Genomic DNA, 12,846 nt, shown 5'->3' with positions numbered 1-12,846 from the left:
TAAAACAGCAAGAAAGCATACAAAGCATGGTTGCATAAGGATGATCACACCTTGCTTGTTGAAAGTTGTTACCAAGAAACTAACCCAAGATCCCCGGGCAGTGTTCGAATACATCTTTTCCCAGGCTCTATTGGGCTCATGCATGACTCTGTGTTGGGGTACATTGGTGCATCTGTATGCGTGCCCACATGTGTGTGTGGAGAGAGAGAGAGAGAGAGAGAGAGAGAGAGAGAGAGAGATGATTTCATGCCATTTTGTGTGATAATTAATTTTTTTTTTTTTTGTAATTTTTCTTTATAACAAACGTTTCATGATGTGTGCAGTCAAGCAGGTTCAGACAGAGGACAGGCTGACCAAATTAATGATACATTACAGACATACATTGACTGATTTACATAGAATTTTATCCTTAATCTTATTCTGAATCAAACAGACATATCTCAAACAGATGTAGAATCCTTTCTTTGAATGAAAGGAGATGAACTTTGACCTACATCATAACTGACTTCCCTCGATGCAGCAACAGCATATAATCACCAGCACCCCTTTCCCTTTCAAAAAAAGAAAAAACAAGACGACGACGGGAAGCATATGATGATGATGAGCTCTAAATCAACAGTTACGGACGTGATATAAATCCTCGCACCATCAGGGATGTTGCAGATAAGATGCTTCCAATGAACATCAGCAACTACGAATCTCGGGGACCATCGAATGATTGGTTTTTTCTCAAATTCCAGTGGAGGCCATCATGAATGCTGTGCAAGAAATCTTTGGTAGAATCTTCTTGACATGCCGTCGGAACAGGCCAAGGTGCCATGTTGCAAACAAGTGCATCCCCAGGTGCCAGCTGTTTCCTGTCCTTGCCATCAAATGATGCCCATGTGTGCCCCCTACTTTTGAAAGGCACTTGCACTCTCAATGTTACATACTCTGGTAGTATAAGAGGCCTAAACGATAAAGAATGTGGGCATATTGGTGTAAAGAGAATGCCAGGAACCTGCACTAAAGCAAAATTAGAAAGTCTCAGATGGTACACCTTAGATGGTTTTATTACCATATATCAAGGTTGGGCTACACCATTTTTGGGTTTTAAAGACTTAAAGTACAACAAGAAGCCAGCTACAAACAAGGGAGGTGTGGGGGATATACAACAAGAAATGCTTGGTGCAAGAATTAATGAATTATGCTCCAGATTTAATAAATCCTCAAGATGAGTTACATCATCACCATCATGCTTCAACTATGATCACTACTATTTAATCAGCTAAGTGACTCTTGTCCACCATTCCATTCTATGTTGGGGCATAGATCTATTAGGGCTACCTTAACTCATTTATCTCAGCCTCGCTTTCATCTTTTTTATTTATTTTTTCAGTATGTCTATAAACTTCATCCTAGTTTGTCAACTACAACCTAGATGTTTCCCCAGAGGCACTCATCCTGATTCACTCATTTTGGCCTTGCCACTCAACCATCATAAACGCCTTATATCACTTTCCGGGGGGGAAGGGGCGAATGACCAAAGAAAGAAAATAATAAAATAATCTAGTAAGATGTACCCTTTAATGGGATTGGCATCCATCATTGACATAGCATTCCAAAGGCACATCTTCCCTACTTCCACCAATCTTTATAGGTCTATTATGGGCACACCGGCACATAATTCAATGTCAATCAATAAAAATGAGTATGCACAAAAAAATAGAAAGAAATAACTAATAAAATATCCTTTGTCTACACATGTAAAAGAAACTAATATCCAAGATGCCAAACCATGCTCATTATGTTTCTCCGTAATCAAAACGATCAGACTGTGTCACCTAGAAACCCTCCAAAAAGCTTACAACCTTGAATGAGAGTCTCAACATAGAATTAGGAAACTTGTAAAAGGCTTTTTATCAAATTGGGACCGAAACTTTTGTTGAAGCCCTTCATTAAGAACTTTGAAAGGGGCTAGTCAGATCAGGTTCCATCCCATGTTTCTCTTGCAATGGTATTCAACTCTACAGTCTATCCCTATCAAAAGAATTTCAGGTAGCATATGATGTTTCTTGGTCCCTACAAAGCAAGAGTTCAACTAATGCCAATTCCTATCTTACATGAGAAATCAACTACTCAAAGAACATAGCTTTTACTGCAGATAGGGTCTTGTTGCCACAAGATAATAGCAGCAAAATGATTAGTCAATTACAGTTCATGAAATCCTTAAAAACAATTATATATCAAACACACTGTTGCGAGGAAAGTTGTCAGGAACTAGTAGATAATAATACACCATAAATGAAAATGAGGACAAGGAGGAGCCAGTGACATCCAAGATACCATGAGGTTGAATACCTGTTAATCTTAGATATCTACCTTCCAAGACCATGTCAATTAGTCATGAATTTTGTTTTGATGCTGGTTTCAGCTTGGTCCCATAAATGACATGTTTCCATACTTTGGTGGCTTCAGTGAAATATTTCAGGGACCAATAATAAACATAGAGATGATGGATTTAAGGGGGCAGTATTGCTTCATCGATCTGTTGGATGGGCATAGGGGAATAGTGGGGTGGTGGGGGGCAATTCTGACTTCATACAATGGGGGTGGGGGGAATTAATAATGGCGGTCAGATCATGGGTGAATCCTTCACCATGGGAGAAGGAAAACTTTCTCCAAGATTTAATGCTAAATATAGCATTTTAACTTGAATATGCTACATTCATGTGATACTATATCATATCTACCAGGTCAAATTTAAGAAATATTCTTTTGATGTCAAAGATTGGGACTATATCACATCTACCAGGTCAAATTTAAGAAGATATTCTTTTGATCTCAAAGATTGGGACAAAACACGATTCTTTATATGTGCCTCAAATCTCAGATTTTAACAAAGCAATTTAGATGAAAGAAATTAACCATTAAGATCATCTTTTAATGCAAAATATTCCAAATCCTGCATGTGTTTTAGCCCAGATCATTGAAAACGACTGAAGTATCCAAAGCACAATAATGAAAATTTTCAATGAATTAGTTACTTCATTTAGGCCACCAAAATGAAATTTTTGGTTTTCAGCCAAAACAAAACCAACAAAACAAAATGTACAATTAAGACATGCTCACGTTAACATGATTCTAAGTCCCAACTTAGAACCTTAAGATATGTGAGGAATATAAGGTCCAAAACCCATCAGAACTGAACCCTGTTAGTTTCCAGGGCTTGATGCTCATAGTAATATGAAATAACTACAAACTAGTTTTGAAAATTTTAATCTTGAAATGCTAGCAGGATAATATTCTCCAATACAATATACACAGTATTGGTGATAACAAGTCAACAGCGATATATTAATGATGATAAGAACAGATGCTGTTGGGACTTGCCTGTGGATGGACCATTGAACCTCCAGCTGCCAGTGAATAAGCAGTGCTTCCAGATGTTGTTGATAAGATCAATCCATCCCCTTGAACTAATGTCACAAAGGAATCGTCGCAATAACATTCCAGATTCGTGAGGAAGGAGGAAATACCACGGTCAATTGTAACCTCATTCAGGACAAGAAAAGGTCCTTCTGTCTTTAGTTCATCTTTGGCTGTACATCTGACAACATGGCACTGCAACCGGTGGCGTAATGTGATACTAATTGGTCCCTTTAGGACTGCATCCAGGTATTCTTTGTACTGTTCACTTTCTATAAACTATTAAGGATTACTGTTGTGTCATCTGTATATCATGTAGACATAATCAAAGAAATATTTTCTCAAAAAGGAATAAAAGTAAAAGGGACACTATATGTAACAGAATTACTTCCATATTAATCAAACAGTATTTACCTAAATCCATGCTGCAGGATTAATAATCAAAACAATGGTTACCTGTCTTTCAACAATCTCAGGGAACTATGAAGCAATTTAGTGGATATGTGGACAAATTAGGCTATTTCTCTATTAGTTCCATAACAAGATGTGATGAACCAAAAAGCAGTTGAACCTCAATTGATGATTTCAAATGGAAAAAAATCGGATCATGGGAACTTGTATTTTGCTGTAACCTTGCTGGTAAAACCTTAGCTCCCCCCCCCCCCTCTCTATTTTTCCTCCTCAACCCACAGCCTTCTTTATTTTCTAACATAATTTATCATAATCTATCATAATGGAACAAGAACTCGGCGAGATCTCGCTAATAACTCGGTTTTTTGGAAAGGCGAGATGAGATGACTGGCGAAATGCATGGTTTACAATATCTTGGCCGAGATCTCGGTTCACTTAATCATCTGGTCCATATAAAAGCTCAAGATCTTGACCGAGACCAGTCGAGATCTTGCTACTCTCGCTGGTCTCGACAGAGAACACACAGAAAACCCAAATTGCATGGTTTTGCTCCCATTTTCCACCGATAATTCATTGGATTGCGTGGAGAAGCTTCATCCAACATCAAATTTGCTACATCTACAACAAATCCAAAGAAGTTTGGAGGATTACAAGGTAAACCATTTTTCAACAAATTTATTTTACACTTTTACATTTCTAATGCGTATTTAAGTTGTTTTATATTAATTGTATGTTTTGATTGCTTTTTCAATTACTAAATTATGTGTAGAATAGGGCCTATTAGTACATCGTAGCCTACCAAACTAGGGTCCAAAGTCAAACTCCTATTTGGACTTTTGATTTTGGACAATCTGATAGTGCCATTGTGTTTAACTGACACAAAATAGGTTGTATACCAATTTTCATGACCAAACTAGACAAAAAACCCACCGAAACCATCAACCGAGTTCATTTAAAAAAGGCACCGACTCGCCGAGATCTCGGCCCAACTCGGTTTTTTGGCTGAGCGAAACCAGTACTGAAACCAAGTTCTCGAACCATGGAGGAAGGAAGAATATGGTTGTATGGAAGATAAAACAAAATCTATAAATAGCATATCCCTTCATTGATAAGAGAAGCAAGGACGAGCCAGCATTAATCTAATTAAACATCGTCTGATTTAGTTTCTTAAACTTGCTCTAGCTAGCTTGCCAGGTCTGCCTGCAAAGAAAATGTCATTTTAATGAAGCTATCATGGAAATCAAATATCTCAATTCTCAAGCTCTGTCAGGCTTTCTAATATGAAATACTTCAGTTAATTCCTGTATGAAAGCTGCCTCTTTAATGTAATACAACTACGAAATCAAGTAACCAAAATCTGCATCAGTTTCATCATCATTATAAGAAAAGATGGCTAAACAGAACTTGCTCTGCAAATGCCACGGTTTTTCCAGAATAGCCACTTCAAACTAATAGCAGAGAAACATAGGTACTTCCCAATTAGATAAGATCAGTCACTGAAATGCATTTAACATGAAAGCAATCTATATCTGCATGACTTACTTTTCAAACATTAATCATTTTGACTGGATTAACATAGTTTTGAACAGAGATGAAGGATACGAAATGGAGTCATAAAGCCTAAAGATCCAAGGGAAAATGGGACAAGAGGAGGAACTGGTCCTTTGAACATTGACGCTGCCTGCAGACACAAATCAGACTATTAAGTGCTACTCATGGTTTATTCAAAAAGAAAATCCTAAAACAAATGAATAAATATCAACTTGGCAGTAATTTCTCTATTATGGTAATGTAAAAGCTCATCACATGAGAGCATGTATCAACAGACTCCACCTTAATGCAATAATCATCATAACACAGAGAGCTCCTTTTAGTCTAAAATGGCCACAGCAAGCTCAGAAAATGGTAAACTTACAAATAAATTATTCATATCTTGATGACTTGATCATAAAGAACGAAGTAAATACTAGCAGAAGTTATCACAGAAAGATGTTATTTTTTTTAAAGTTTTATAATAAAAAAAATGGATGAGTATTGCTGTGTGGACTGTGGATGGATTGATGCTCTATTCCCTTGTCAATTCTTCTACCATAGTACTTAGCAGATAACCCCAATTTTGGTTTAATAGTACATCTCAATAGGGTTCAATTTATCCTTCTCAACTGCTAGAGCATTGAATTGAATCTTAAGCTCTACAAGCATTAAGATTAAGTTAATCAGACAAAACTTGAAATGAACACATAATACACAATTCGACTACACATGGCAAGAAATGGAACAGATCTTGACCGGATTGGACAATAGCATGTCAATGTAAATCATAAGCAGTTCAGAATTCAGATATAGATCAGTCTGAGTTAAATCTGATCTATGGAGAGGCCGGTTTATGAATTAGACATTGATATGCGGTTACAACCAAAACAACCATGACCAGATTGCAGGAGGTCACATGGCCTAAGGGCAAACCAGTACTCATCAACTACATAACCTGCTTTGAAGCGCTGTGACCCCAAATAGTTAGGATGGAGGATCAGACCCATCAACCCCCAAACCACACATCCAAAATTTAGTAAATTAGTAATAACTTGTACAGACACTAAGCCACTAGTAAGTCATTTTAGAATTATTGACACACTCAAACTTCACATTACTAGCTAGGCTTCCAGTAAGATCAACAGAACAAGTAGCATTCACGAGAAATAGAAAAACATGAAATCTTCATGTATTTACTTAGATAAAATGCTACACTATTTTCTCTTTCAAGAGATAAATCTTACATTAAGTTTTAGAAAAATAAAAACATACCCAAAGAACAGTTCCATCTCCCCCAAGAGTTACAACAAGATCAACTTTGGTGTGTAGGAGCAGTACTTCCTCATCTGTAAAATAATGAAACAGAAACTTAAAAGGAACATTCCACTCAAAGGAAACTAATTAATTTGATGAGATAATATCAGAAAACAAATAGTCTAGGTTTTTTATCTTAAAGCCTGAAGGTTCTACACAAATTTCTTGTGCACAATTTATTTATGTGAAGCTGACAATAAATAAGAGATGGGATGTCATCTGCTACTAGGCCTACTAGGCCTGGTTATGGCAGTGCCACAGCTTCTTTAAGTTTATGCTAATTCATTTTGGAGCAAGGAATGTCTTTGGTGCTGGTTATTCAATCTCCAAGAATCCAAAGGATTCATGTTGATTGCAACCCCAAGATATTCCCTCACTTTGGTGGTGTTACTACAATCTCCTCAACCCTTAAATTGCCACTGCTTAAATTGTAGGACAATAGATGCCACACCTTTCTGTCTGCACAGAGGTGCCCACCTTGGGCAGGCTTGTGACCTAGGTGCATGCCTTTGTATATTGTGGTTTTTTTCTTCTTGTTCTTCTTCTTTCTGGATGGCTTCTTTTTTTCTTTTTCTTTTTAATTCTTCTTCTCCTTCTCCTTATTCCTTCCTGATGCATTCTTCTTCTTTTTCCTTTTTGTTTTTGTACCTTCTTTTTTTTTTCCCCCTTTAATGATTACTCCTATAATGTATCTAGTCATCCTGAAAGGCTGAAATCATATCACGTTACATTGTTATGCACGTCTAGGTCACCTTGACTTCTGGCCACCGCCTTGTTGCCTAGGCACCTGCCAGTGGCCACCACCATGACAACTATGAGCATGTCAGTCCTATACAACACCATATGCCTGACTCTTCGCATAGTAGCACCATTGATGCAATGCAGCCAGCCAACCTAGATTCCAGATTAGGAATCAAAGATCATATCGGCTGCTGAACTATTTTCCTGATAAACCAGGGTTGAACAAGGCTTTCTGATTTGCTGGTTTTAGAAGCCTACATTGGGGAAAGAAAGAAGATAGGAAAGAAAAAAGATGGGGGTTGTAATGGGGCTGAACAGTACCTGTGAGCAGAGCACCGTGAACATTACCTGAAGAAAAGATAGAGAAGAGAAGGATAAGGGAGGAGATAGAGAAAAGAGGAAGCTTTCTTGGCTAAACAATCCAAATCCAAATTCTGTATTCAACTCCATCAACGGAGGCCTTTGGATGCTCCATCACATTATCTGTCCTTATGTAACCAAAGTTACACACCATATACTCCATCTTCGTTCTACTTATCTTAAAACCTTTTAATTCCAAGGTTGATCACCATAACTCTAACTTGGCGTTAATCCCTGCTTTTGTCTCATCCACCAAAACAATATCATCAGCAAAAAGCATACACCAAGGAACCTCATCTTGAATGTCTCTGGTTAAATCATCCATGATAAGTGCAAACAAATAAAGGCTTAAAGCTGATCCTTGATGCAACCCAATTGTAATTGGGAATTCACTACTTTGGCCCCCACAGTTCTTACACTTGTCACCGCACCATCATACATATCTTTAACTATGCCCACATATTTACTTGAAATACTTCTCTAGTAATTGCCAGATTAACTCTCTAGGGACAGACCTGTCATAAGCTTTTTCTAGGTCAATAAAGACCGCATGGAGATCCTTCTTGCAATCTCTAAATCTTTCCATAAGTCTCCTAATTAGGTAAATAGCTCCTGTTGTGGATCTTCCTAGCATAAAACCAAATTGGTTCTCCGTAATAATAGGGAATCATAACTACTACCATAGTTCGAAAACTCGTCTCATTTCGGTGTCTCAACCAGGTTGAGACAACCGAAACCTTGAAATTTAGCAGAAACGTTGTATTTTTTTTCCATGAGTTTTGCTTGGCCATTTTGGGGTGCAAAAGGCCAAAATGAGCGAAATGAGTGAAATACCGAAACAAAATGACCAAGTTAACCGAAATTTCAACAAAAAACGGTGCATTTTTTAGACCGAAATAAGCGAGCTTCCAAAATGAAATGACCGAAATATTCGAAATGGTTGAAACATTGTCTATTTTGGGTTTCGACGTTTCGTATGATGTTTTGTCTCGGGGGTTCAAAATTACTGAAATATTTGAAATTTCGCCTAGTTTTTGAACTATGCCCACTACCATTGATTTGAGGGGAGAAAAAAAGATTAGCCTTGAGCTTGTGAGTTCTACGAGAGATGGAGCATAGTTTGGTGGGATTCAAAACTGCTCTACAGTGGGATGCAGTAGGGAAACCCTGGTGGGATGTCAAGGCTGGAGTTGGTGAGATACCTACATATCTTTCTTCCTCCATTATCTTCTTCTATTCAAACATCAAGTCAGTTCTTGGTTTCCCAGTTCCTGCAATTGGTAAGGTTCCTTCTATTTTATTTGATATCATTCTTCAGTTCTGATCACTTTACTATCATTAACCTTTCGTCTTAAGTCTTGTAGTCAAATCTGGTTGCAGACCAGCAACTAGGTCGTGGACTGTTTCTGCTGTAATAATGGAGTTCTCTGCTGTATTTTTTGATTATTCTCTCTTTTGTCTAACCACAGTCCAACAGCAGGATCAAATAATCCACTAACAAGTGCCATCGATTGCAGCTTCAGTTTCTAAACCTTGAGTTTTTAATTTCTGATCAACTGGTTTTCTATTTTCTTAACATAGCTTCTGCAGGTTTCTAAATTCAGTTTCTGATTTGGGAAATTTCTAAATTGGCTTCTATTTCTGTAATCTGATCCTATTTTCAGTTTAGTTTCCAATTTCATCAGTTGCTATTTTCTGTCAAGCTTTAGTTTCTAATTCCAGCATCGGTATCTATTCTTTGGAAGTTTCTATTTGTTTAATTTTGGATTTCTGAGATCTATTGCTAATTCCAACTGCTTTCTAAATCTGTTTTTTGAAAAACTTTCTAATTTCATATTGTAAATAAAACCAGATTTAATGGAGAAGATGGAGGAAGAAGATGAAGAAGAAGAGAAGTGGCTGTAATCCTTTGGGGAGAACTATCAAATGAAAATTGTTCTCCCCTCTTCACCAATATTATTAATAATAGGGTAGAACTAACACACAAGAGAAATTCCCAAACTGCCCCTGACTAACAACTCTCATCTTCTAGTTACTGTTTACGTGAACAGTGTACAGTACTGTTCACAACACTGTTCACGTGAACAGTACCCAAAGCACATTAACACTCCCCCTCAAGTTGGAGCATAGATGTTAATCATGCCCAACTTGTTACAAATATAATCAATTCTCACACTTCCCAAGGACTTAGTAAAAATATCAGCAAGTTGCTCCCCTGTACGAACATGTTGTGGAGCAATAAAACCTTCTTGTAGTTTCTCTCGAACAAAATGGCAATCAACCTCTATATGCTTCATCCTCTCATGAAACACAGGATTGGAAGCTAAATGGATAGCAGCTTGATTATCACACCACAGTTGTATAGGTAACTCCGTCGTAAATTTCTACTCAGTCAACAACTGCTTCATCCACATCAGCTCGCAAGTAACCTGTGCCATAGCCCGATACTCTGCCTCTGCACTAGATCTTGCTACTACTGGTTGTTTCTTGTTCTTCCAGGACACCAAATTCCCCCCCCCCACAAAGACACAATATCCAGTGGTAGACCTCTTATCCACAGGAGAACCAGCCCAATCAGCATCACAAAATCCCTCAACACGTCCATGACCATGATCAATGTAGAGTAGACCACAACCTGAAGCTTTCTTGAGGTATCTTAGAATTCAAATCACAGAATCCCAATGTGACATCCTAGGAGATGACAGAAATTGACTTACTACACTAACCGGAAAGGCAATATCCGGTCGAGTCACAGTGAGATAATTTAATTTTCCAACAAGTCTTCTATATTTTTTCGGATCATCAAGAGCATCACCATTATCAGCTGTCAACTTCAAATTTGGGTCCATTGGAGTATCCAAAGGTTTAGACCCAAGCATACCTGTTTCGGAAAGCAGGTCAAGAACATATTTCCTCTGGGAGAGAGAAATACCTTTACTAGACTGAGCTACCTCAACTCCAAGAAAGTACTTCAACTTACCAAGATCCTTGGTCTGAAATTTACACTGCAAATGTAACTTAAGCTGCTTAATGCCTTCAACATCATTACCAGTGATGACTATATCATCTACATATACCACCAAAAATATCCTGCCAGCCTTACTATGCCGGTAGAACACCAAATGATCACTGCCACACCGAGTCATCCTAAATTCCAGAACAACATCTGAAAATCTCCCAAACCAGGCCTTGGGAGATTGTTTCAAACCATACAACGACTTCTTAAGTTTGCACACTAAACCAGACTCCCCCTGAGCAACAAACCCAGGAGGTTGCTCCATATAAACCTCCTCATAGAGATCACCATGAAGAAAAGCATTCTTCACGTCCAACTGAAAAAGAGGCCAATGATGGGATGCGGCAAGAGAGATCAAAAGATGAACAGATGCAAGCTTGGCAACAGGGGAAAAGGTATCAAGATAATCAACTCCATAAACCTGTGTATAACCTTTGGCAACTAAGCGTGCCTTCAAACGAGCCAAAGAACCATCAGGGTTCACTTTAACCACATATACCCACTGACAACCAACAGCCTTCTTGCCAGCAGGTAACCGTACCAAGTCCCAAGTGTGATTTTCAGCCAAGGCAGCCAATTCCTCCTCCATAGCTGTCCTCCGGCCAGAGTGGGATAATGCCTCTGAAACAGACTTAGGGGGAGGATAAGACTCAACAGTAGAAAGACAAGCATTAAAGTTAACAGATAAGCCTGTATAAGAAACAAAATGAGACAAAGGATGTTGAGTACAACTACGAACACCCTTACGAAGAGCAATGGGAATATCAAGATCAGAAGAAGGAATACTTAACTGAGGAGTAGGATCCGCAGGCGAAGTTGAAGTTGGAGGATCAGTAGAGACCGGGGGTACTGTATCATCTCGAGGACGCCGAACAAATGTAAACCGAACAGGAGGACGGGCAGGCCAAATAGGAGGAGGCGGAGCGGAGGCGGAGGTGGCGGAGACGGAGCAGCAGCCGGTTGACCATGGGAAATAGTACGTTGCACCACATATAAAGGAAGATCCTCATCCAACTCCGAGGAAACAAAAGATGTATCATCATAAGCAGTGGACTCAAAAAAGTTAACATCAGCAGAGACAAAGTACTTTCGAAGAACTGGTGAATAACACCGATAACCTTTTTAAGTGCATGAATAACCCAAGAAAATACATTTAATAGCCCGGGGATCTAATTTGGACAGACCTAGACGATGGTCGCGGATAAAGCAAACACACCCAAAAATTCTAGGTGGTAAAACAAAAAGAGGTTCAGTAGAAAATAAAAGAGAATGAGGAATCCCACCCTGTAACACAGAAGATGGCATACGATTTATAAGGAAACAGGCAGTCAAGACAGCATCAACCCAAAAGATTTTTAGTACTTTCATCTAAAAAAGAATTGAACGGGTCACTTCCATTAAATGTCTATTTTTCTGTTCAGCTACACCATTTTGTTGGGGTGTATCTGAACAAGAAGACTGGTGCAACATGCCATGGTCAGCCATAAAAGAATTAAATGGAGCAGAAAAATATTCAAGGGCATTATCACTACGTAAAACACAAATATTCTTATTAAACTGAGTCTGAATTTCAGTAACAAATGCACAAAAAATGGCAAATAGCTCAGAACAACTTGTCATTAAATAAATCTAGGTGACTCGAGAATAGTCATCGACAAAAGTAACAAAATATTTAAATCCCATCTTAGAAGTAACACGGCAAGGCCCCTATACATCAGAATGCACTAAAGAAAAAGGGTACGCAAACCGTTTATTGACTCTGGGGGGATAACTCACACGGTGGAGCTTTCCAAACTGACATGACTCACACTCTAAACTAGAAAGGGAACTAAAACGAGGATCCAACTTCTGCAAACTCTGCAAAGACAGATGGCCCAGCCGACAATGAACTTGGTGTGGAGGCAAAACACTGGAATAAGCAACTGAAGGAGAGTCTTCAAGATGATACAACCCCCCTTGCTCACATCCCCTACCAAACATCTTCTTCGTCATAAGATCCTGAAAAACATAGGAATCAAGATAAAAGGTCACTAAACAATTGTAGGCTTTAGTAATTTTACTAA

The 12,846-nt window shown here is 38.4% G+C and overlaps 1 protein-coding gene across 4 annotated transcripts in view; it reads right to left on the bottom strand.

The window, feature by feature from the left end:
- Positions 1-411: 411 nt before the first annotated feature.
- LOC122641987 (probable NAD kinase 1) overlaps positions 412-12,846 on the bottom strand; it is a 44,437-nt gene continuing 32,002 nt past the window's right edge. For 3 of the 4 annotated variants that reach the window (XM_043835354.1, XM_043835355.1, XM_043835356.1), the window contains exons 8-11: positions 6,625-6,698; positions 5,422-5,500; positions 3,373-3,680; positions 607-1,000 (exon numbers count right to left, since the gene is read on the bottom strand). In XM_043835354.1, coding sequence (XP_043691289.1) covers positions 692-1,000; positions 3,373-3,680; positions 5,422-5,500; positions 6,625-6,698 — 770 coding nt within the window. In that variant the 3' untranslated portion in view covers positions 607-691. Of the gene's footprint in view, positions 467-606; positions 1,001-3,372; positions 3,681-5,421; positions 5,501-6,624; positions 6,699-12,846 lie in introns of those variants that run through there. The other variant, XR_006330001.1, reaches the window with a different exon arrangement.

Source organism: Telopea speciosissima, chromosome 10 (assembly GCF_018873765.1).
Source record: "Telopea speciosissima isolate NSW1024214 ecotype Mountain lineage chromosome 10, Tspe_v1, whole genome shotgun sequence".
In the NCBI taxonomy this organism is placed as follows: domain Eukaryota; kingdom Viridiplantae; phylum Streptophyta; class Magnoliopsida; order Proteales; family Proteaceae; genus Telopea; species Telopea speciosissima.
This window is presented reverse-complemented; position numbering and strand designations above follow the sequence as displayed.